The 25597-nt window shown below is 36.9% G+C and overlaps 1 protein-coding gene across 1 annotated transcript; it reads left to right on the top strand.

Annotated features, from left to right (window-relative positions):
• Positions 1-1457: 1457 nt before the first annotated feature.
• LOC147409671 (E3 ubiquitin-protein ligase RKP) lies at positions 1458-25115 on the top strand. Its single transcript, XM_086431347.1, has 11 exons — positions 1458-1652; positions 1901-3606; positions 13254-14081; positions 15238-15398; positions 18465-18603; positions 20328-20411; positions 21095-21373; positions 21479-21610; positions 22296-22495; positions 23659-23863; positions 24486-25115. Exons 2-11 carry the CDS (start codon positions 2107-2109, stop codon positions 24795-24797), a joined length of 3840 nt encoding a protein of 1279 aa, XP_086287473.1. The 5' UTR covers positions 1458-1652; positions 1901-2106; the 3' UTR covers positions 24798-25115.
• The last annotated feature ends 482 nt before the right edge of the window (positions 25116-25597 follow it).

A 25597-nucleotide genomic window follows, 5' to 3' on the forward strand; every position in this document is an offset into this window, starting at 1 on the left:
ATTAATGTTTTGTGATACTTAATTTATATTAATGGTAGATTGATAGATACGGGTCATAATCATGCTTGTTCCGTAATCAGGTTTATGTTTGTGTTCAGGTCATAAATTATAATCATGTTCGTAAGCACGAACATACACGCTGCCCTGAAAATACACAAATCAAGATATTTACTAAGGGTATGTTTGATTGCATGGAAAGTCACTTTCCATGGAATTTGAAATCCATGGAAAATTAGTTGTGGAAAATAGGTAGGGTTGGAAAATCAAATTCCATTGTTTGATTTCACTTGAATAAAATCATGGAAAAAATATGAAAAAAATAAGAAGAGGAGAAGGAGGATGTGGCGACGACGAGGGCGACGGTGGCGGTGGCTGCTACGACGACGATGGTGGAGGCGGTGGCGGTGGCGGCGACGACGACGGTGGAGGCGGCGGCGGCGACGATAAAGGTAATTGAGGAAAATGGGGGGAGAACTTGGTGGTGGTGGTGGCGGAGGAGGTGAGGGATGGAGAAGAAGAAAAATAAGAAGAGAGAGAGAGAAGGTGGTCGGAGACGGAGCCGACGGCGACGACGATGGTGACGACGGCGATGACGACGACGGCAAGGTTAGTGTAATGGTGGTGGTGGTGGTGGTGGTGATGGTGGTGGTGGTAGGGAATAACTGATGATGGAAAACATGGGTGGATTTCATTTTCCCACCCATATGGGTGGGAAAGTGAAATCCATGATTTAGTGGACTTTTTGAATGGGGTGGAAAATGAATTCCATTTCCATGTGCAATCAAACACTTGAAAAATGTCATTTTCCATGGAAATTGATTTTCCACCTTATTTTCCATGTGCAATCAAACATACTCTAAATGTGTTATACATATCTTGTTGTATTATCTATTTAGTAAATGGATGAGGTTTGGGTTTAAGATTTGTGTAATGATTTTCTAATTCAACTCTGACGTAATAACTCAAAAACTCACTAACATGGCATGTGCAAGAATCGTAGATTTTTTTTTTTCTCGGGATAGACTATTGCACATAAACTCTTGAATTAGAAAATTAGCACTCTTAAGATTTTGACACAATTATTAAACAGATCGGGTTCGGATTGGATAAACGCGACCCATTGTACCACCCATAGCATTCCTATCATACGTACAGGTTTTAGTACCCACGTGCGAAAAGCTGGCAAACTATCCAGCCCTAAAGATGCGCGCACTGTAGCGTTTCCCAGCCACACGGACTGTTAGAGTATCTTCGCGATATTATCTTCAAAAAAATCAAAATAACGATAAATAGATAGATATAACTCGACGAGAATTTGGTCCGTTACAGTCATGAAGTGGTGCAGGTGAGATGTGGTACACCGGGAGTAAGGTAGTCAAGTGAGCCACGTCATTAGCCTTGTGTTTTCCACGTGATAGCGACACGTGCTATTAACAACTTTTAGGATTCCAAGTCAGCGTGTGAGGAGCTGGTCTGCTTGTGTGGTTCGTCTGATTTCCCGAATTTTGGCGAAAAATAAAAGTTCCTCTTTTGCTCTCCATTAATGGCGTCTGTAAACCCTAATTTTCTCCCGCCGCCTCCATGATTGAAAGGCACAGACCATAAAACGTTGATTTTTTTACTTCTGTGTGGAGCCGTGAAGTTTGTACTATGTAAGTTTTTGAAATTTCTCTCTGATACTCTTCATTTTCCCTTATTTTTCATCCTCTAATTTGTCGAATTTATGGTTTAATCAGATGTAGTTCTTGATTTATGTTTGTTCTTTTTTTGTTTGGGTGATTGGATGTGAATTATGATCAGTTTTTCGTTTTTTTTTTTTTCCTGATTTTTCTATTCTGTAAATCAGAAGCAGTTCTTGATTTTATTTAATTATACTTTTTTAATTTTTATTGATGTGCAGTGGTGATTATCTATGAATTGGTGGAATATATGTAATTTGTATGAGAAATTTGGAGTTTTCGTGGTCAGTACAGAGGGTTTGATTTCTAGGGTTTGATGTGTTTTTGGTATGATTGGAGAGGCATAGTAGATTAAATTGGAATTCAAATTAGATTTCTCTTCTGGGTGTTCGGTAATTAAAGGAGGAACCACTCATCCTCTCCATCAATGGCTGAAGAAGGCCTGAGGATTGGTGGACTTTCTTCTGGTTTAGCTGTAATATTAACGGGTGAAGATCGAAAAGACAATTCGCATAAAACTCATCTTGTTTCCAATTGTGATGACATTGGACACCAATCTGTTGAAAGAGCTATTGAGCAAATATTTGATCTCCCATACAAGTCAATTCTTCCATTAAGTAATCCAATTGACACTCAATATGTCCGTTCTATTTTGAAGAACGAACTTCTGAAATTTCAGGGTCTTAATGCAATCTGTAGTCGTAATAGAGATGGATTATGCATTCTTGACAATGGGTATGAACCCCAAACTGTTTCCATAGACGAAGCAAGTGTCTGCGGTGATATTCGGATTTTCAAGCAACCTTTGCTTCTAGAGAGTCTTGCCATGTTTAGTAGTGCTAGGGCAAATGCTTGTGTTTGGAAAGGAAAATGGATGTATGAAGTGATTCTAGAAACTTCTGGAGTACAACAGCTTGGGTGGGCCACCCTTTCATGCCCCTTCACCGACCATAAGGGCGTAGGAGATGCAGAAGATTCGTATGCTTTTGATGGGAAGAGAGTCAGTAAGTGGAATAAAGAGGCTGAAACATATGGTCAGTCATGGGTTGTTGGGGACGTCATTGGATGTTGTATTGATTTGGATCACGACAATATCTCTTTCTATAGGAATGGTGTTTCTCTTGGTGTGGCATTCGATGGGGTGCGTAAGATGGGGCCTGGACTTGGGTATTATCCAGCTATTTCTCTATCTCAAGGTGAGCGCTGTGATTTGAATTTTGGGTCTCACCCCTTTAAATGCCCAATTGAAGGATATCTTCCTCTTCAAGCTCCTCCCCCACTAGCGTCCCTTGTCACTTACTTGCTGCAATGTTTATCAAGGCTTTTGAAACTTCAATGTATGGAGAAGTCTGAGTCAACTTCTGTTGAGAAATTAGGAAGGTTGAGGAGGTTCCCACCTGTTGAAGAACTTTTTAACCCAATCTCTCGTTTAATTTGCGAGGAACTTTTCTCTACAATTGATGTTGAAGTTGGAAATATTGAATATTTTGGGTGGGGCCCATTCGTGTCATTTTTTAGTGAAGTGTTTGGCTTGCGGGCACCACACGATTATGTGAACTTGGATAGATATCTAGACCTTTTTCTAGATTTTGTGGGATCTCGTTTGATGTTCCAGCATGTCATCAATGCCCTTTCTTGTAGTTGCAAAACAGCGTCATTGGTTCTGTTGGAGTGCCCAGATTCAGGATCGTACCCTTATCTTGCATTGGCATGCCACATTTTGAGGCGGGAGGAACTGATGGTGCTTTGGTGGAGTTCATCAGATTTTGAGTTCTTATTGGAAGGGTTCCTTTCAAGGAAGGGTCCAAACAAGCAGGATTTGCAGTGCTTGATGCCATCGGTTTGGTGGTCTGGATCATGTGAGGACGTGTCCCATGAAAGTAGTATGATGCTAACAACTACAGCTTTATCTGGAGCTGTCAGTAAGGTATGTCTTGCTTACAACCTCACTTTTCACAGTTTAATTTTAATTTCCTATGTTATGAGTGGAACAAAATTGTGATTGTCACTTATTGCATCATTTTTATTTTCTATTCAATCACTGTAGGATAGATACCTTTATTGTTAAATGAAATGAGAAGGTAGCATATCAAAGATGAAGAATTTATTAGACTCTTAGATATACAAAAATGAAACGAGACATGAAAAACAGAAGTAGAAAAATTTGAAACAACATAGAAGTTGAGAGATGCAAAGAGAAAAATATGTATCTTTTCCCCCAAAGTGTTGATATTTGCAATTTGTGTTTAATAGCTTATTGTGCAGTGCCTATGTTTCATGGATGTAATTATGTAGTAGTGCTAAGGAAAGCTGTCAGGTTTCCATGTGTGGGAACCTGACCATTTTGGGCTGCTATGTCAACTTAGGGAAGCCTCAGGTGATAGCAACCAATACTGTCTGTAGTCCTATTAGCTTTGTTTTTCGTGTGCTAGTCATCCATGGCATTCCTAGGAACAGTAGTAAGTTTCACTTTATCTCTACGATACATTTTGATTATTTCCATTCCCTAAGGGAGCTAATTGAGTACTTCTATTTCCACAATATTTATTTAATTTTGCTCTTATGATTATGGTTCAAAATTTTGTGCTGTTTCATAATGTTTCAGCAAAAAATTATGGTTTCTTGAAACATTGAATATTTTGGATTGTATCAGAATGTTTCAGTTGCTTCTGTCTTGAATTTTCTTCTGACCAAAATATTTTACCGAAATGAGATTTTAAACCTTGCTTAAGATACAAACGCTCATTACTAGTTGGGAATGGTGTATCGTGTATGGAAATTCGTAAGTTAGTATTGAATAAGGAATCCTATGGGGCAACCGTTGCTTATAATTAATAAATACTTTATATGAGCCATAACCTACATAATTCAATTTTAATAATTATAGTAATGAAATACAAATAATAACTAGAAGTAGGAGACCCAAGTTTGTAGATATATATGGTCTTCACTCCTCAGGTTGTAAGACAATTTCTTTTTTTCCTGGTTTGTACTAATTACATTATTATAACATTTAAGGCTGATGCAATAATCACCTAGGTTTGGCCCTGCACAGGTCTCAAAGATTAACTTTGGTCTGTTAACTCCAAACGAAGACTTACCAAAGGAGAAAATTTCAATCAACTTGATTCTCAATTACATTACTTCATGTTTTACATCAAGCAGGGACCTTCATTTGTAAAAAAAAAAAATCCCAAAACCATACTTATCAATAGTAAAAACCTAATTAAAAATTAGAATTTTCAAAATTTTATTAAAATACTAAAATTAGTAATATTCAATAAATAACAGTTACTATTTTATTATGAATAATGAACATAGATTTTACTATAAATAAAATAGTACAGAATTTTTCTTTACTATTTTAAAGATGATGAACAAATTCAATATCCTGCCTGCACATGCTACAAAAATTAGACATAGGCATCCATTGGTGGATCAATACACCCATTGTGAGAATTTTCTCAGAGACTGCAGGGCAAACAAAGAAAGAAACTTTGAAAGGGACCTTAGGACTCCACGCTTGGACGTCCAAAGACAGAGATGAAAACCTCGGTGCTTTGACCATCTCATTGAAGAATGATTTGAATGAAAATATGCCATCTCAAGAACCAACCTAATGCCATCCATCCTCCTCTCTCGAGAGCGGAGCTGCATGTGAAATAGCCTCAATCATGCTAGAAAATGATTTGATCTTCCAATCATTAAAACCCAACCCCTTCCAAACCAAAATCCCAATCAACCATGGAACCATATGATCTAACGAAGTCCATCAATGGATGAAATTTCTTGAGGGAGATCTCTTATGTAATTGCTATAATATTTTGGAAATAATGTAGTTTCTTTAGTTAGCTTAGTTTAATTCTATGCAAGGGCATTTATGTCTATTTATTTTTTAGGTTTTATATATATCTATCAAGCTCTGATTAATGAGACTTTAGAATTATTATTCTATAATTCTTCTTGGTATCAGAGCCTTTCTAGAGGACGTCTCACTCTCTCCTTGGGTTCTCCTCTTCAATTTCTTTTGAGACCTTGAAGTTTCCTTTCATCTCCTCTCCTCTCTTCTTTTTTCCTCCTTTTTCAAAATACCTGGATCTTGAGACTTACTAACCTAGCCGTAACTTTGTTAGAAAGTCTCCCCTTCTGGGGACTTCTTTTTTATCTTTGATTCGTACCCCCTTTATTGTATGTTGCAATAATTTTTTTTCTGGGGTTCTTCCACATGCTGCAATTCTGTGCTATGCTTTTTTTGTGCCCTCCAATAGGGTTTATTTTTCTTTAACCGTGATACTATTATACGTTGTGTTTTTTGGACCCATGATAATAACACCTTGCTATTTTAACATCCACGACAACAGTCTGCTGGGTTTTTTGAACCCACGATAACAACACCTTGCTGTTTTAGCATCCACGACAACAATCTGCTGTGTTTTTGGACCCATGATAACAACAACTTGCTGTTTTAGCATTCACGACAGCAGTCTACTGTGTTTTTTAGGTCCTACAACATTAAGTTTGGGAGATCTACTGGCTTGCGACAGCATTTGGGGAACTAGTTCTACTGTACGACATCAACAACAGTGATTTCTGCTATTTCTGATTTGGATTGCTTCGATTTTCTTTGAGTGGGTGCTGGTTACTGTGTTAGGGCTGCTGTGTTTGATTTCTTTTGGCTTGTGGCAATAGTGTTTGGCTGTGTGAAGCCCTTAACAACACCTAAGGTAATAGTGTTGACTTGCGGCAACAGTTAGGCTGAACTTTTTGTGGTTGATTTGACTTACGACAAAAAAAAAAGGGTGTTGGTTCTTCTTACTTTGATTGAGAGTATAAGAGATCTCCCTTCAAACCAAAGTTTCTTACTTTTCTTTCCGTAGTAAGGAATTACATCGCATCAAGAGACCAAGGACTCCAACACCATTCTTGGAGCAAATTTCTCATCACAACGAATCACCAATGCCTTATTAGACGATCACATTTTCAGTCATGGTCTTGATCTGTTTGACTTTATTTAGGAAGTAGAGGAAAATTTGGATGGCTTTTAGGTACCATCAATAAACCACCTTTCACTGATCCCAAAATTGAGCAATGGGAGATCGATAACTGCACCATTCTTGGATGACTTTTTAACTCTATGGAGCAGTGCATCTACACCATGTATCATGAGACTGTCTCCTATTTGTGGGCAGCCCTCACTCAAACATACGTGCATGTTCGAAATGAATTGAGGATTTATGAGCTTTATCGAGAGATTGCCCAGGCTACTTAAGGAACTCAGAGCGTCGTTGATTATTTTGGATTTCTCCAATCTCGTTGGGAGGAGCTCTCTCACTATTAGTCTATGGCTGAGCTGTCTGCAGAAGCAGTCAAGTATGTGGTTACAAGGATTGCTCAACATCAAACATACCGGTTTTTTATGGGTTACGTCTCAAGTTTGAGGTACTTCGGATCCAGATCCTTAACACCAAACTTTTACCTTCTCTATTTGCGACATTTGCGACCATTGATAGTGCTGAGCGTCATTGTCATGTTGTTTCCTCTCAAACTTAGGCTCTTGATATTATCTCAACTCCGGCTACAGATTAAATGGCTCTAGCCGCTAATTTGGGTTTTTCTGACTCTCGTACTCAGGGATCTGGGAATAGAGGTTGTGGAGGCCGTGGCTGTGGTAAAGGGAGTAGTCTTACTTCTAGTCATTGTGGGAAGATTGACTATGAAAAGACCTGTAGCTTCCAGCTCTATCTCCATCTGTTGTGATCATCTGCCGCTCCCTCTTTGAGACAGTTTGTTCCCTACGTTGCAACTGTGGATTCATCATTAGTTCTTCCTACTGATACTTCTGCTTCCATTGGCACTATTGATTTACAACTTCAGATTTAGATTGCTGCTATTGTACGAGATTAGATCCATGCTCATACTTAACCATTCTTAACTGTGACATCAGTTACTACACCCTCAGGTACATCTTCTACTTTCCATGTTACTCAGCCTGGCTTTACTCCTCTGACTTGGGTAATTAACTTTGGTGCCTTTGATCATATAACCGGTGATTAGCTATTTTACTTCTTCTATTTTACCTGCTACCCATAGGGAGGTTCGCCTTGCTGATGGGTCCCTTACTCTTATCCTTAGTAAGGGTACCATCCCCTTATCTTCTAATTTTTCACTTGACTCTGTGCTTCATGTTCCTAATCTATCTCTTAACCTTTTGTCTATGAGTAGCATTACCAAGTCTGTAAACTGCTCTGTAACCTTTTTTCCTATTCACTGTATTTTTTAGGACCTGACTTCGAAGATGATTTTTGGTAAGGGGTATGAGGGAAATGGGCTATACTTGTTCGAATCTCAACCTACTATAGTTTCCACATCTGTGCTTCCACTATTTGGAAATCATATTTTTTCTTCTCAGACCTTAGATTTATGGCATACTCGCTTAGGACATACTAATTTCCAGCATTTATGCTATTTGTTTCTTGCTTTAAAAATCTCTTGTAGTGGACATAAGTTTCAGTGCTCTGTTTGTGAGTTTTCTAAACACACGTACCTCTTATATTCCTCGCATGCATCGCTTTAACAAAATATTTGATTTAGTCCTTTCTGATGTGTGGGGACCTTTCCCTGTTATTGCTTTTAATGGTCATAGGTATTATGTTACATTTATTGATGACTATTCTCGTTGTAGTTGGGTTTATTTGATGCATTGTCGTTCTGAGGTGCTCTACATTTTTGTTAATTTCCTTCAAATGAATCAGACCCAATACAACACCACAGTTAAATCTTTTAAGTCTAATGGAGGGGTATACATTTCTAATGGGATTTGATCCCACCTCCATGAGCATGGTATACTTCATCAGTTGACTTGTCCCTATACTCTTGAATAGAATGGGGTGGTAAAACGCAAGAATCGTCACCTCATGAACATTGTCCACTGTCTTTTTTGAGGTATGCATGTTCCCAAGTTATATTGGAATATGGCAGTCCTCACTGCGATTTTTCTCCTTAACTGTGTTCCAAGTTGCACCTTAGGGGGACAAATGCCTCTTCATGTTATTCGACTTGATAACACTCTTTTCCCTATTACATCCAGTCTTTGGATGTACTTGTTTTGTTCAGGATAGGACTTCCCATCGCACAAAATTAGATGATAGCTATTCGTTGTGTTTTCTTAGGTTATTCATTTATGTCAAAGGGGTATCATTATTATGACTCTCTTTCTCATCGTGTTATTCATTCTTTGGATGTTACATTTTTTGCAAATGTTCATTTTTTCTGTACTGCATCATCTTTGCAGGATCCTTCTTCTATAGTATTACCCTTTCCAGTTTTCTATCCACCTTCATCTTCTTTGCAGGACTCGTCTCCTTTGCCGGATCCATCTTCCTCTTTGTCACCTCTTAAGGTCTATTCTTGTCGTTCCCACCTCTCACTGGTCTTGCCAACCTCCTCTTTGGACTCAAGTATACCTTTTTCTATTCTAACACCTATTCCTTCCATTTCTGACTCTCACTTACCTATTGCACTTCGCAAAGGTAAGCGAGGGTACGTTACTGATCACCCTATTGCCCAATTTGTTTCCTATTAGGGACTTCTTCTTATCAAGCCTACCTTATTACTACTGATTCTATTCGGGTACCCCAGTTTATAACAGAGGCTTTGCAAGATCCTAAGTAAACTAGAGTCATGATTGTTGAGATGGATGCTTTGCTAAAGAATCATACTTGGGAACTTGTTCATCTTCCTTTTGGGGAACGGACTGTTGGTTGTAAATGAGTTTTCACTATCAAGTATTTTGCAGATGGCACTGTTGATCGATACAAGGCTCGCCTAGTCGCTAAAGGATTTACGCAGACTCCGGGAAAAGATTTTGGTGTTACATTTGCTCCTGTAGCTAAACTCTCTACAGTCTGCCTCCTCATCTCTTTAGCTACTTGTCATTCCTGGCCTCTTCACTTGCTTAATGTGAAGAATTCCCTTTTGAATGGGTATCTGACTGAGGTTATCTATATGGACCCTTCCCGGGTTTCGTTTTTAGAGGGAGTATTTTGGGAAGGTATGTCGCTTTCTCAAATCTCTGTATGGTTTAAAGCAGTCTTCGTGAGCCTGGTTTCAACGTTTTTCTGAGGTCATTTTATCTATGGAGTTTTCTAGATGCCATTCAGATCATACTTGTTTTGTTTGTCGAGGAGTGGATGGCCGTTGCACTATTGTATTGGTCTATATGGATGATATTATAGTAATTGGAGATGATGCACAATGGATTGATATGGTAAAGATGCTATTGGGTTGTGCATTTGAGGTTAAAGACTTGGGTCCCTCAAATACTTCTTAGGGATAGAAGGGCCCGTTCTTGTCATGGTATTTCGTTAATTCAGTGCAAACACATACTAGATCTCCTTCAGGACACTAGTATATTTGGTTGTCGTCCTGCCTCCTCCCCTATAAATTATAATCATTGTCTTTATGCCGGACCTGGTAATTTATTTCCTGATTCTTCTTCTTATTAGAGACTTGTAAGCCGTCTGATTTATCTGACTAACGCAAGATCGAATTTGACCTTTGCAGTTAGTGTGGTCAGTTCATGCATGCCCCACGCACTTCTCATCTTGATGCAGTTTATCGTATTCTTTAGTACTTGAAGTCTCGCCCTAGTCTTGGACTTTTCTACTCCTCCACTACTCAACCACATTTATCCTGCTTCACTGATGCGGATTATACTGGTTTTCTTACAGATAGGAAATCTATTTCTGGGTTCTGTACTTTCCATGGTGGTAATCTGATTTCATAGAAAAGTAAGAAACAAGGTGTGGTTTCCCGCTCTTCTGCTAAAGTTGAGTATCGTGTTATGGCCCTTGACACTTGCGAGCTTATTTGGATTAGATTTTTGTTGATGGAGTTAGGTTTTTCGGTTTCTGGCCCTTCTACTTTGTTTTGTGATAACAAGTCTGCCATCATACTTGTTTCTGATTTAGTCCTTCATGAGATAACCAATCATATAGAGGTTGATGTTTACTTTCTTAGGGTGAAAGTTTGCTCTGGTACTCTATAGACAATCTTCGTATCTTCTTCAGAACAACTTGCTGATATGCTTATGAAGTCTGTTGGTCCGTCTGTCACTAACTCTCATCTTGTCAAGCTGGGTTTAGTTGATATATTTACTTTAGCTTGACGGGGAGTATTGAAAATAATGTAGTCTCTTTGGTTAGCTTAGTTTAATTCTATGTAAGGGCATTTATGTCTATTTACTTTTTAGGTTATATATATATATAGTTATCAAACTCTCATTAATGAGACTTGAGAATTACTTTTCTATAATTCTTCTGGATAGAGGTACCATCCTCGCCAACGGTCCTCTCAAATCTCGCTAGCACCAAGTTATTGAACTCATTAAACATAGGTTTACCGATCAAAACGAAAAATGTGAATAACTGAACCTCTGTAATTTGAGAAATAGTCACCAAGTTGGAATACTGGTTTAAAAGGGCTAGGGAAAACTTCAGAAAAATGGGAAAAAAATGAGAACAAAATGGGAAAAATGGTAAATACAAAAAATAAAAAATATACATTAAAAATTCCTAAAAAATGTAATATATATTTAATACTTGAAACATTTATTCTAAGTTTCTAATATATTTTTGAGAAAAAAAACACTATTAAATATCTATGTATGATAACATGTTTCCGCACTTAGTTATATATTTTCTGACGCTGAAAATAGTCTAACCATCAACGTATCTTTTGAGAAAAATAAAATTCTATTAGAAAAATTAGAAAAATTAGAAAACCATAACATTAAGACAGTCCCATCAAATCCCACATTAACAACATTTATGATCCAAATCACAATCAACTATAAAGCTACATAAATTAACCATAGGCCTACAATTTTTTATTTTTATTTTTTAAATGTGTTTGAAACATAAAAATGCAATTTTTTTAAAAGTCAAGTTTTTTTTAATCGTTACGTACAAAATGCGTTTTAAACGAATTTTTTTTGTAAAAAAAATCACAGTTTTTTGTGACTATTTCCGATATTTTTATCTGCAGCTGCGTGATATAGGTATTGTCAATTTGTCATATGATGCTACCATGGTTATGTGGCAATATTACCAAAAGATGTTGGGGGTAGCCTTATATGGTTGAACTTAGGTCAATTTTTGTGGTAGCGATGATGTTAATCAAGGTCAGGTGGACTTCAAAGTGGTATTTTCTGAACAATTGTAAGTGAAAGATTGCATTTCTTTTTCCTGTCTTGTTACTTCATAAATATCATTAAGCTGAGTTTATTTCAATTTTTGTGTGTGTGTGGATAAGTGTAATAATATTAAAGGGTGATAATGTACAAAACAAAGGAGGCTGAGATGGCCCCCAAAAAATAAGAAAACAAAGAAACAAAAATAAAGAACAACCACACCCCAAAGAGAGTTGTACATCACAAAGAGAATCCCATCTGAACACAAAATCCTCAAAAGAAGCACCCAAGAAATCCTTGTTCAACTTCGACCAAAAGTAAAGCAAGCCTAAAATCTCCATGATCACTGTGTGAGGTACTTTTCTTTCCTCGGAACACCCTATTGTTTCTCTCTTTCCAAAATCCCTAAGCAATGGCTGAGGGAAGAATAGCCCACAAATGTCATTTTCTAAGAGAGGAAACATTAAATGCCCAACCTTCCAAAAACGCAAAGAAAGTTTGAGGTAGAACCCAATTAATCTGGAAGCGAGTAAGAAAAAACAACCAAATGTCTCGGGAGAAAGGACAATGAAATAGAGTGTGATTAATAGATTCCCCATCTCTCAAGCATAGGGGACTAAAGTTTAGGCTTAATCCAACCATGGAGAATCAAATTGTCCAAAGTAAGAATTCTCCCTAAATTAGTTGGCCACACAAAGAACGAAACCTTAGAAGGAACAAGATGGACCAAATGATGGATTCAGAAAGAGAAGTATCAATTTGTAAAAGGATCGGAGCGAGAATCTTTTACCCTTAGTCTTGAACCATTCCCTCTATTCTTGCTCGTTCTCCCTGATTTGAATAGTATCCAAAAGATCAAGAAAAGATGTTACCTCAGTAATCTCCTAGTCATTAAATTTCCTTCAAGAGTGTCCTTTTGAAGTTATGGATTGTGGATAACTCTTCTCGATATGATTTACTCATTGAAAAAGCATTCTCAAAAATCCCACCCCCATGGTGATTCTTCCCTGTTCTCAAGTTTGAGGAGTTCAACTATCTACTCCTAACAATGCTTGTGAAATATCCCTTGCAAGGAAACTGAAAGGTTGTGGAACTACGGAATTGTCTGTCCCTAGTGAAATATTTCATATTGATAAAAGTTATTAGGGGTAATATATGCATTTGTGTCCTAATGATCATACTTAGTACATGCCTCTAGTTTATTGAGGTCATTTTGTTGCTTGAAAATTGCATTAAATGATATGAACTAATTATGCATGCTGGTGCTTTCTGGAAAAAGGAGTCATGTTCAACGACTTCTAGGGACAATACCATGTCATAAGTTAATATCAAGTTCTATTTTAACAAACTTGAAGATGATATTTAATAGCCTGTTTTATCTGCAGATTGAAGAGATGCATCGGGAACTTTGCCGCTTGGTCATCCAGTTCATACCTCCCATAACACCTCCCAAATTACCTGGGTCAGTATTTAGGACATTTTTACAGAACCTCTTATTGAAGAACAGAGGTGCAGACCGCAACCCGCCTCCTCCTGGGGTTTCAAGCAATTCCGTTATTGTTTCTTTGTACACAGTGATCCTCCATTTCTTATCTGAAGGGTTTGACATGGGAGATATCTGTGGATGGATGAAGGGCTCTGGAACAAATGCTGGAGTTGATGTAGGTTTTCTTCATAGAGGTGGGCCGCAGAGTTTCCCTATGGGCTTGTTTCTTAAAAACGATCCTCATCGGACTGACATATCTAGGCTTGGAGGATCATTCAATCATTTATTGAAATCTCACCCGGTAGATGATGAGGAAACAGAAGTAGTTCGATGGGAGGAAGGCTGTATGGATGATTTAGATACAAGGGTAACACATTCTACAAGGCAGAAGCCATGTTGTTGTTCAACCTCTGATACTGATTTTACAAGAATATCGAAAGATCTGATTAGACATACGTCCAAAGGTTCTCGGGGCTATTGCAGCCCTATTCCAGAGAGATCCGCTCACGTTGTTGCAGAGTGCAGTACAGGAAGTTTGAATGATGAGATAGTGGATAAACCCAGTTCAAGTGATCAGTCGGAATCTGATATTGGTTATCGATCAGTGCAGCATCAGAGGAGTGTGCCAAGGGTGAGCAATTTGACTTCGGCCACACTAGGAGAAGAGGAGCTTTTAGATGCTATGCTCTTGTTGTATCATTTAGGTCTTGCTCCGAATTTTAAGCAGGTGAGGGGATCAATCTACTTTATCTACATAAAATTAACTTTTAACCATTGTCATCATGATCATCATCGAAGCCTTATTCAAAAAAATTTGGGACATATAGATTCACATCTAATTGTAATATTATATACATGTTGATTATAGTTTTTGGGCTTTTCTATTTTCATCATATGACAATAATTTGTTGGTTATACACGATTGAATCCTGCTGATTGATAGAATATTGATGCTTGTCATCAAGTTTGAACATCAAACCTTTGGGCACAATCCAGAACAATCTTGTTTGATGCATAATCCAGATCAGTTACGGAACTGCATAAATAACCTATGGTGTTGTATATTTATTGTAGAACTAGCTTACTATAAATTTTCCAGTTGTTTATAATCCAAAGAAATGTGGTCTTTTTTGGCACTTAGCAGTTTATTGACTTGAATGTATCTCTGGGGGTTTCCTAATTGTTTTCAAAGTCAGTGCTTGATAGGTAGAAACTGTCCTGTTATCAGCCCTGTTCAAACTGTCTATGTAATACTGTCTTAAAATAAAATCTCCACTTGTCGTGCGTATCCTTTGTTCTTTGGTATTGGACCTATTCAACCATTATCTTCAAGTGTAACCAGTTTGAGACAACTATCATCTTGACTAAAAACATTTTTTTCTTGCATCCTGGTGCTCTTTCATGGTAGATTTATTTGTTTTTCCTGACTGAGTGAAGTTTTCCAAGGATTTAAATTTTCAGCAAGTTCTGGCTATGTGCCAATGTGCAGTTTGATGTTAACAAGTCATGATACTGATGAAGTTGAAAATGGGCAAAAGATGTTAAATAATTGTAATTGTGAATAATAGATTCATGTTCAAAACTTCATCATCTTCATTATATTACAGAAGTTTTGAAGCAGACCTGCTGTTATCCTGATGCTGGTTGGTCAGAGTTCAGATTTTACTTTCATAACATATTTTATTCTACCTTGACACACTCATTTTTTTTATTGTGTTTATATTTTATGCATGAGATGAATTTGCTTTTGTTCTTAACGTTGAATGAATGTATCTTCTTTTAAGTGGGCTGTGATTGCCATGAAAGTTACTGTACACAATATATGTACTTAAACTGCATTTAATATGTCCTAAGTAATCTAAAATAAATTCTCATGGATGTAGGCATCATATTACATGTCTCATCAATCACAATCAATATCTCTATTGGAGGAAACTGATAAACAAATAAGGGAAAGATCTTGCAGTGAGCAGCTAAAGCGTTTGAAGGAAGCTCGAAATATGTACCGGGAAGAACTAATTGAATGCATTAGACAATGCGCCTGGTAAGATGATCCCAGAAAAGCTTATTCAATTAGCTGCAATCTTTTGTGTGCTGTTTTTTATTTCTTTCCTTCGTATTGTTCCACTTTTTTTGGCACAGTTATTTTGTGATGGAAGCTTTGTTCTTGTTGCTTTGTTTCATTCATTAGTTTAAGGTTTTATGTGATTGCTATTTTATTTTTTCTCCAAATGTTCTTTAAAAAATTAATCAAATGTGGACTTATGCATGATGATAACGTGATAATGCTACTTGATTATTTGATAATCTGCAATCTATGCGTACTATTTGGCAGCTGCTTTTTTGTTTTTATTTTTATTTTTTTGGGTGTGGTCTAATTATGGTTACTTGGTTTGTTGAATAATGAACATTATTCTGGGCTAGTGAAATTGTTGGAAATCCTAGAGTCAATCCATATGGTAGTGTTAAGGGTGTGACTTTGTGAGATTATTTAGGGAAATTTGTGAATAATGCTAAGAGAAGACAATGCTAGAGTATGAATCAAAGATCTTCAATCAATGAATAATGCACTCTTTGGGAGATGGTTGTGGGGATCTAGATAAGATGACTCTCATCCATGATCCATAGACTCAAACCCTCTTCTCTAGATATGGCTATAAGAACTTAAGTTGGAAGATCTCGTCTATCAAAATATAGTGTAGTATTTGGAAAGGGATCCTGATTGTTTATATCTCGTTCTCTAAGGCATTAGATGTAAGGTTGGGAATGTGGGATAGATGATGGAGTTTGCTTTTGACGAAGACATTTGTTGTGTTGATTCCTCGTACAAAGATGTCTTGTCCTAATTTTCCTTTCGTCTAAAAGAGAAGGGCTTATGTAGGATTTCGATCTGGGATGGAGATACTCTATTCTGCAATTTTGCTTTAGGACGGATTTGAATGATTGGAAAATAGATTCAGTCTCTTACTAGCATTTGGTTCCTCCTCAATGATGACAAAAAAATTATGGGTTTAGAATCAAGACCGTCACTTTTCGGTTTTTTACTTGCCTCCAATTAGTTCTTAAGGTTATGATTTATCAGCCCCTTTTGTGCCAGGCTGTGAGACTCCATCCAAGATAGATTTGTTTACGTGGATCTCCTCCTTGGACAAAATTGATGATTGATCACTTGGTTACTTGAAAGTGGATTATGGTTAATCATGTTCTTTGTTAGCGGGGAACCATCCATTGTTAAATTATATTGTTGCTTGACTCATCTGGGGTGCGATCTTTTCTTAGTCTGGTATTAGTTGGATTATGCCTGAAATTGTGCTGGAGTCTTTCGATGTGGCACAAATCCGTCTTCTTAGAGGGCACCTTATTTGGAGGAGCCACTCTTTCTTACTCATTTGGATAGAAACTGACGATATTAAAACCTTGATGTTCAAGAGGTCTAGGATCTTCCTAGAGTGCTAGGTTATTGATTTCAAAGATTTTGTATGATGGGATTGATGATTCCGGAGGTTATGTATGTAAAGGTTTTTTTAGGGATTAATGATTTGAGGGGATCAGTTTGTAAAGCTTTTTTAGTTGCTGCATTGTATAAACTCTAGGCAGATCATCTCAACCTGTTAGGTGTTCCTTTCTTCTTTGTTGTCTTCCTTTAACATCTTTTGCAATAAGATTATACTTATACTTAATAAAGAAAAGCAAATTATTCAGAGTTAAAAAATAACTAATTATACAATAGAAAATGAGAGAATTGTTATGGAGAAGTATCATGAAGTATCTATTATCGCTGTTGGTATATGGGATATGGATATGCTGGCAAAACTGAAGTATTCAGGCATCATAGCATTGACCCATCGATGCCTGGGTAATAGGATGTGTCTATCTCGCTTCGTCTGTGCATTCCCATCGGTTGCCTTTAGGCTTTTGATTCCTTTTATAATTTATTTTCTGCTTTTGTGGGAACCCTTATGGGAGGCTATGCCTTGCCTCTCCTCTAAGAAACTTGCTTGGTTGGTGGTCATAGTTTTTCTCTTTTGCATGTCATCACTTCGTGTTGCTTCTGCTCCTGCATGATAGGGGAAATTTTCCCTTTTATCAAAGGGGTGTCTTTTAACCATTAGTAGGTTGGATGCAATCCTTTTATCATCTTCCTTAGTCTCTTTATATATATATTGTTCTTTTTTTGTCCTTTTATCACTGCCTTGTTTTTCCAGGATATTGTTTGTTATTGATCAATTGAGATAAAAGATGAGCTTGAATTATATCTTGTTTTTGTGAAATCCAGTAATCCCACCTTCCATTAGTTTGTATAAACATTCTTTCAGTTATTTGATCTGGTTCTTCATCCCTCCATACCAGTTAACCAAACACAAGTAATTAGTTCGTCAGTCCTTCCTCCAACACCTCCCATTCATGCATCTGAATTGAATCATGTTTGTTGTGTTGTACCGTTCATAGGTCCCTCCTCCCTCTCCTTAAGTTCAGAAAAATAAGAATGCTGCTTGATTGAATGAACATTGTAAGAACCCTGCTATAATAAACTAAACTCCACCCATGTTTATTTTGTCTTTTGAACAAAGAGGCAAGTGCCGTATATTACTTAATTTTGGCAGTACTAGTACTTCCGCTGGATTTATCTTTTGTGCAGCTATGTAGGGTTTTACCTATAAAGGAAAACCTTTTGGGTTTAGAGCAACTTGTTATCTTTTAAAACCTCGGTAGTTCTATCTTATCAGATTTTCTACATTGTTGGAATGCATGAATTTTTAACATGCCTTTATTAGGGAAACTGGTTATGTCTTTAAAACTGTGGTAATTCTGTCTCATCTATTGTTCTCCTTAGATTCTTGGAATACATGAATCAAGAGCATCCCTGATTGTGCTTTTGGTGACTATCAAAGAACTTGTAATTGGAAAAAATTTGCGAAATGAACGTGCAAGATATAGATTAAAACTAATCGGAATGATAATTTTTCTGGTTTTACTTGTTTTTTATTTGTGTATTGTTTTAATTCTAAAACCAACAAGCATCACATAGTTCCTTTGAAATGTAATCATTGGGAACATTCTGTTCTTTGCATCCCTGTTGTTTTTGGTCACACTTTGTTCTGCTTTACAGGTACCGCATATCTCTATTTTCTTGTTGGAAGCAAAGAGGCATGTATGCCACATGCATGTGGATTGTTCAACTGCTCCTGGTTCTTAGCAAAGTGGATTCAGTGTTTATTTATGTGCCCGAGTTTTATCTGGAAACACTGGTAGGCTAATGCTTTCTTTCATCTCGTGCATTAGAAATAACAAATAATGGAACTGATTGGAAAAAGAGAAATAACAAGTCATGTGGATGGAACATCTGATTCATGCCTAAGTTTCAATATTATCAGCTTATACTCTTGGTCCAAATGTGGGAGACAGTTCTTTTGTACTAAAAAAAATTAATATTATTATCGTTATCGTTAATAGTATTATCATTGCTGTTTTCAGCATTTCATGCAAATTGTAACTTGATTTATTCTCATTTCTTGGTTGATAGGCCATTATGTTTCTGCTTAGATATTACTGAAGATACTTCCTTCACTTACTGACATTGGATAAAAGTTAAATGCTCTGTCCCTAGTAGCAAGAATCTTCTACCTAGCATCCCTATTTCACTTCTAGTAATAAAATACTTTACTTTCTAATTTTTGATGGTGCTTTTGCTTTCAGTACAAAGCCACTTCCTGGTGCTTTTGGCAACTGAGGCTCTGTTGTGGATATAGAATTTTGAATTGCTTGTAAACAGCATAAGAAACTATGACCTTGCTCTTTAATTAGAGATTGTACTTTCCTATCTATTTCTTGGTTGAACTACTTTGGCTAGTTTAAGGAAAACCACCTTGCCTTATAATGCTGGAATGGTGTGTGTTTATCCTCCTCTGATAGTGGTGGGGGCTTTAAAGCTAAAATTGACTTATCCAAGGACCTTCATTTCATGAACCTTTGTACTATTTTTTCTATACCATAATGAGGGGAACACCTTTTTGTGGTGTTTCACAATAAGTCTCCCTCATCCCCTATTTTCTTTTTATTCCCTTAGAAGACTTTTTTACACTGAAAAACTTCTTCCCTAGGTTCTTGTATGGGAAAGGAGTATTTCATAACATATAGTATAGTGATTCACAGACCTTTTCCTACACTCTACTTTGATTATTAATTTGCGGTTTGATAAAGTATTATTACTAGTCATTAGGTGGGGCAAGTTTGTTGTGTTGAAGCACAGATCTTTCATCATTAGTGCTCTCATATCATTACCCATTATACCCATGTATGCAAGAGAGCTCTGAAAAAGCAAGTGATTGTGAAAACAATGCTTTCAAAGTGGAAGATTACAAGTTATAGGTTTATCTGCAATATAAATTGTAAAAAGTTCATTCCATTTTTTCCCTTCAGCTCTTACCTTGAGCCCTATCTTCAATCAAGGCATGTGTTGCTTCTTCTTGTCCCCATGCATGTAATTGGCCTTCTCTTGCCCTGTCAGAGCCATCTACTTGAACAAACGCACTCCTCATGATGATCTTACTGGTATTAATCTCAATTGACTCACCTTGATTCCATCTCCTATCAGGATTTAGGGCCATACCTAAATTCTCTCAAATATACTCTTTGCTGATTTTTGCCCTTTTTTAATTTTACTACTCATCCATTTGAGCATCCCTATCTTTACTATACTTATTCTATGAATATATTGTTTCTTTATTGCCCAACAGTTTGCTCCACAATGTATGTATGAGATGATATTCAGTGAGCTCTCTTGCTACAGTGTCTATTGTACGTTTTGAGTTTCTGTCTCTGTCCCTTTTTATAATATTTATTGCTACTGCTGATCATGAAAACAAAAGATTTGCACTGACCCTACAAATAAGTCTTTCTTGCAATTTTATATGATCTTACATTTGATGAATTGTAAATGTGTTCTTATTATCTTCTTCATTTTACTTTCCAGGTTGATTGTTTCCATGCATTACGCAGGAGTGATCCACCATTTGTTCCTTCTGCTGTTTTTATCAAGCAAGGACTTACTTCATTTGTATGTTCCAATTCATCATCATCAAGGCCTTATCCTAAAAATTTGGGATAAGGCTTATTTCTATTGTGTAGTGTTATTTACTCTTCTATTTGCAATGCTTTGATTATGTTTTGAAAAGATAATCACATTAATTTATGAGTCAAAGTGCCGATATGTGCTGTTTGAAGAAGTGTAGAGTAGTGGCTTGTCAATGCCTCTAGTTCTTTCTTGAGTAATTCAAACGGTGATCCCTTTGAATTTTTAAGTATAACAAACTGACTTCATTCTTGGTACATTCTGTGGATAATGGTGTTTCCTCGTCCTGTAAGATTTATTGCTTTGTCTTCCATATTCAAATTGACGGCAATCAAATTGCAGCTATGTTTCACTAATTTTTGGTAATGGTTTGGACATCCTTCTAAAACTATTAGGGCGGTTCATTGTTATTCATTGATCAATATTGAGGGTTGTGATTGAAAATTAACAGACTACAGTTCCAAAAGTTTGTTACTTCATGCGTGTAATATTCTTGTTAATTGTCGAAAAATGCTAGCTAGAAATGAAGGTTTCACAAACAGATGTTGATACTGATATTGGGGGTGTTGTGATAATGCGTTAGGTCCATCATTTGCTTTGAATCATCTATACTATTCACATGCACATACATACTTAAGCTAGTATACTTGGCTTGTGATATCTATCAGGTTACTTTTGTTGTTACCCACTTCAACGACCCACGCATATCCAGTGCCGATTTGAAGGATCTTCTTCTGCAATCTATATCAGTCTTGGTACAATATAAGGACTATTTGGTTGCTTTTGAAAGCAATGAAGCAGCCATTCAGAGAATGCCAAGGGCATTGCTTTCAGCTTTTGATAATAGGTCCTGGATTCCCGTAACAAACATACTTTTGCGGCTGTGCAAAGGTTCTGGGTTTGGTTTGTCAAATCATGCAGAGTCATCATCATCAGTTCTTTTCCAGGTGAAGCAATCACTGTGATCCGTACAATGTCTCTGCAGTTATTTGTCTCTTTCATATGACTTCTTCCACTGTATTTTATATCTTTTTGCCCCTCGCTTCATACAGGGTTTACTGCGTGAGGCGTGTATCAGTGATGAAAGATTATTCTCAACCTTTCTCAATCGACTATTCAACACTCTTAGCTGGACAATGACCGAATTCTCAGTTTCCGTTCGAGAAATGCAAGAAAAATTCCAGGTTTGACTGGCTACTGATATCTGATTTTCTTGTGATGCAACTTAGCTGAATTGATATATTACATATGACGGTCTCTGACCCCTCCATGATTGACTTGTATGTGTACCGTGGTTCTCGGATCATATAGATCCCCAAGAGTATCTATATATTGATCCCACACAAGTATATGGGTCTGGAATCATATGTTTGGTGGTTCAGCTATTCCCAAAAATCTAATTTGATAATATTTTAGTAGTAAAAGCAACAAAAATCTTTCAATATTTAAAGATTAAAAATACTTATAAAAAATGTTTAAAGATTAAATGACTAAAAAATAATTTAAAATATTAAATTAGTGGGAAATAGTCCCTGGGCTACTCAAGGGAACTAACACTGTCTTGTGTTACTCAGCATTTCCCTACCAGTTTATGTTGACTGATATACCCTTTATTGACCCAAGAGATCATTCCCCTAAATAGATATCCCTCTCCTTGCTTATTGGTAAGAATAGCATGTACCCCAGTGTAGATTAAATATTCTGAAGTTGGGAATTCTTAGTCTACTCAAAGGACTCCTTGGGTTTCTGTTTTCTGATAGAAATTTATTTGGCAACTAATATGCCTTTGTCAAGGATTCCTTTTTTTTTTTTTTTCCCATGGGGTTGGGGGTGTATTTTCTTATAGTTGATGAAAATCATACGTTCCAGGTCTTGGAGTTGCAGCAAAGAAAATGTAGCGTCATTTTTGATCTCTCGCGTAATCTTGCAAGGATACTGGAATTCTGTACTCGTGAGATTCCTCAAGCATTCCTATCAGGATCTGATATGAACCTTCGGAGGCTAACTGAGTTGATTGTTTTTATTCTGAACCACGTAACTACAGCTGCAGACACAGAGTTTTTTGACCTGTAAGTTTTAGGTGTCTGCTTTTACTATCATTGTTATTTGATCTTTGAATCATTATCATAATCAATGTCACCTGTATACATCACCATGCCTAGTGTACCCCGTAAGGACACAGTATGAACTGAATAATACTTTTGTTATAACATTCTTTCATTTCATAATTGTATTCACCATTTAATTCTCGGAAAAATAAATATGGAGTTATGCACACGATCCGGCCCTCTAAGCTTTGGGATGTCAGTGCAAGGCTAGGGCTTGACATATGCCAAGTATATCTATACACACATATGTAATGTTTATTAAAAGATTTTGTAACTATAAAATGTAAGGAAAAAAATAATGTTCAAATCACTGAATGAGTCCTTTAATGGGTGATGCAAAGAATGCTGGAAAATTTCCTATTATGTATGTATTTTCTTATATTTCAAATGATTATATACTTTTGATGTTCTAGATGTATCTACAAAAACATGTGCTTTGATAAGTAAAACATATTCAAACAAAGGTCGAGATGACCAACCAAAGATATAATAGAAGCTGTGAAGATATGGCAACCGAACTTGAGAAGAAATGCAACAAACAAAGACCCACCTCACAATGAAATTCTTGAAGACACCCTTAAATTCTTTAAATAGCTTATACCAAAAGAACAAGAAACCCAAGATAGAAATGATGATTTCATGCAACGACTGTGGATTAAAATTATAGGCTTTTCAAAAATCTCAAGGAAAAAAGAATTCCCTAAAAGATCACAGTTCAATTACTGTAGGAGATAAAATATAGGAAGCGTCTCATTTTTCATTCATCTCTTAAATTAACTTAAAAATGTAATACACATTTTTACCCTTGGTTAATTAAAAATGCCATATCATCTTTCTTCAAAGACATATCCCAAAGATCTGGGGTCGGCTTGCTAACTGCAAATGTACATGATATATATATGATTTTCTTAAGAAGCAAATTGCATTTATCACCATCATCATCATTATATCTTTAAAAAATGAGGGGTGCGATTGATTGGAAAAAGGGGAATCCTTAATGTACCAGATATCAGTCAGGAAGCTTGCTTTGGTGATTGTTTCATCTAAGTCCTATTAAATAACATCGCCTTCTCTCTCTCTCTTTGTTGCTTATTTTTGATTGAGTACCTGTTTACTTCCTGCAGGTCACTTAGACGACAAGGCCAATCTCTAGAGAAGATAAACCGTGGGATGATCTTAGCCCCCCTTGTTGGGATTATCTTGAATTTGTTGGATGCTAGCATGGATCGAGAAAATGTGGAGCAAAACGATGTTGTGGGGGTGTTTGCAAGCATGGACTGCCCTGTTACCGTCCATTGTGGGTTCCAGTATCTGTTGGAGTACAACTGGGTTAGTTCTCATAAACTTTGCAAGTCTTGACAGTCCTATTTTTACTCCCACTAGTGCAACCTACAGGAATATCATTCTATATGATCGAAACATAATGATCATCACATTTTCAATCGTTGCATTCTGATATTGCTATACAGGAGTATCATTCTACATGACCCCTCGTTGGTTGTTAATAAATTTATCTTTATCAATAAAAAAAAAAAAAAAAAAAGTCATGTGAAGCAAAGTGTAGAGCCTCTGTTTGCTTTTTTAGCACCTCTGATTGTTCCCCAGAGCACAAGAGCTAGGCTTTTCATGAGGTTAGGAATGTCTCACATTGGACGGTTTTTAACAACTTATTGAACATTGGATTGTCTTACATGGTAGAAATATATACTGTGAAGCAGACCCTTCACTTATAGGAAGGGACATGTGTTTTTATGCAGATGCTTGAGCCTTGAATCACCCAATCTCTAGTATTTTAAACTATTTTCCATGAATAGGGACAAAGCATGGTCCATAGATCCCAGGAATATAGCCCATCAGTATTGAGTTTTCTGAAAACACAAGACTTTTGACTGCTTAATTATATGGCTTGACCAGATACGAATTTGTTAACAAATCTTTCATCAACTTGCAGGCTGGATCCTTGAGAGCAGTAGGGGACTCTTCACTTGAAAGGCTGAGGCAGCTTGAGAAATTCTTGAGCCTACTTAGTAGCAGAACTGAGTCGAGCGAAACGGGTAAGGCGGGATTAAGTGGTGGGGTGATGGAGGAAGATGATGGCCAGTGCTGCATCTGTTATACCTGTATGGCCGATGCTCAGTTCCAGCCTTGTTCCCACAGGTCATGCTTTGGCTGCATAACCAGGCACCTCCTGAACTGCCAAAGATGTTTCTTTTGTAATGCGTCAGTCGTTGAGGTGCTCAGATTAGATATGAAGACAGTGTAAAGGTGCGCTGCATATCTTCTGTTGTTACCTCTTTTGTCTTTTGATGTACTATATAGTCTTAGCTAGTTATCTTGATCAAATCATGGGTGAGGCCTCTCGCCCCATCCCTAGGATCATGAATATATATAGGGGTGGTTAGTCATACATCCAAATGATGGAATTAGGCTGATTATGTATGCTTGTTTCTTTGGAAGTTCAAAATTCTTGTGGGGTTGGGGAAGAAGGGAGCATGGGATGGGGTGATTAAGAATTTTGTAGAGAATATTGAGGGCATTAATGTAAATATGAGATGTAAATGGAAGGAAATATTTTGGGTCCCATCTGTCTTCCTTTTATATGTGCTATTGTGACTGAATCCAGCCAAGGAATTGTGGTCAGTGTGGTTTTAAGGCCTGTCCCATGTTCAAGCATACGTGGGGCTCCTTTGGGCTTTATGAATTATGATCTCTTCATTCCATCCATACTATCCCTCCAATGAGTTAATAAAAGAAGCTAGAAATAAAAGACTCAGAAGTTGACTACGATGTTTTCTTCCATTTCTCCATGAATGTGAGAGCACAGGTAGAAGCAGAAATTGATTACGGGCACTAAATTTTTATTGTTTTTAGTGCTTCCACATCTTAATGATCTTGAATAATTTTAAAATCTCTCCTGATAAATCTAAGAAGAAAATGTTTATTTCAAGAACACACTTCTGCAAGGAGAATGACATGTTGGCTCGTAATTTTTAAGGCTAATAATAATATCAGATTAGATTCTCTATTTTTGCGATCGGTAACGTTCACAATAACAAAGACTTA

This window comes from Akebia trifoliata, chromosome 2, assembly GCF_017979445.1.
Source record: "Akebia trifoliata isolate Shusen 1 chromosome 2, ASM1797944v1, whole genome shotgun sequence".
Taxonomy (NCBI): Eukaryota; Viridiplantae; Streptophyta; class Magnoliopsida; order Ranunculales; family Lardizabalaceae; genus Akebia; species Akebia trifoliata.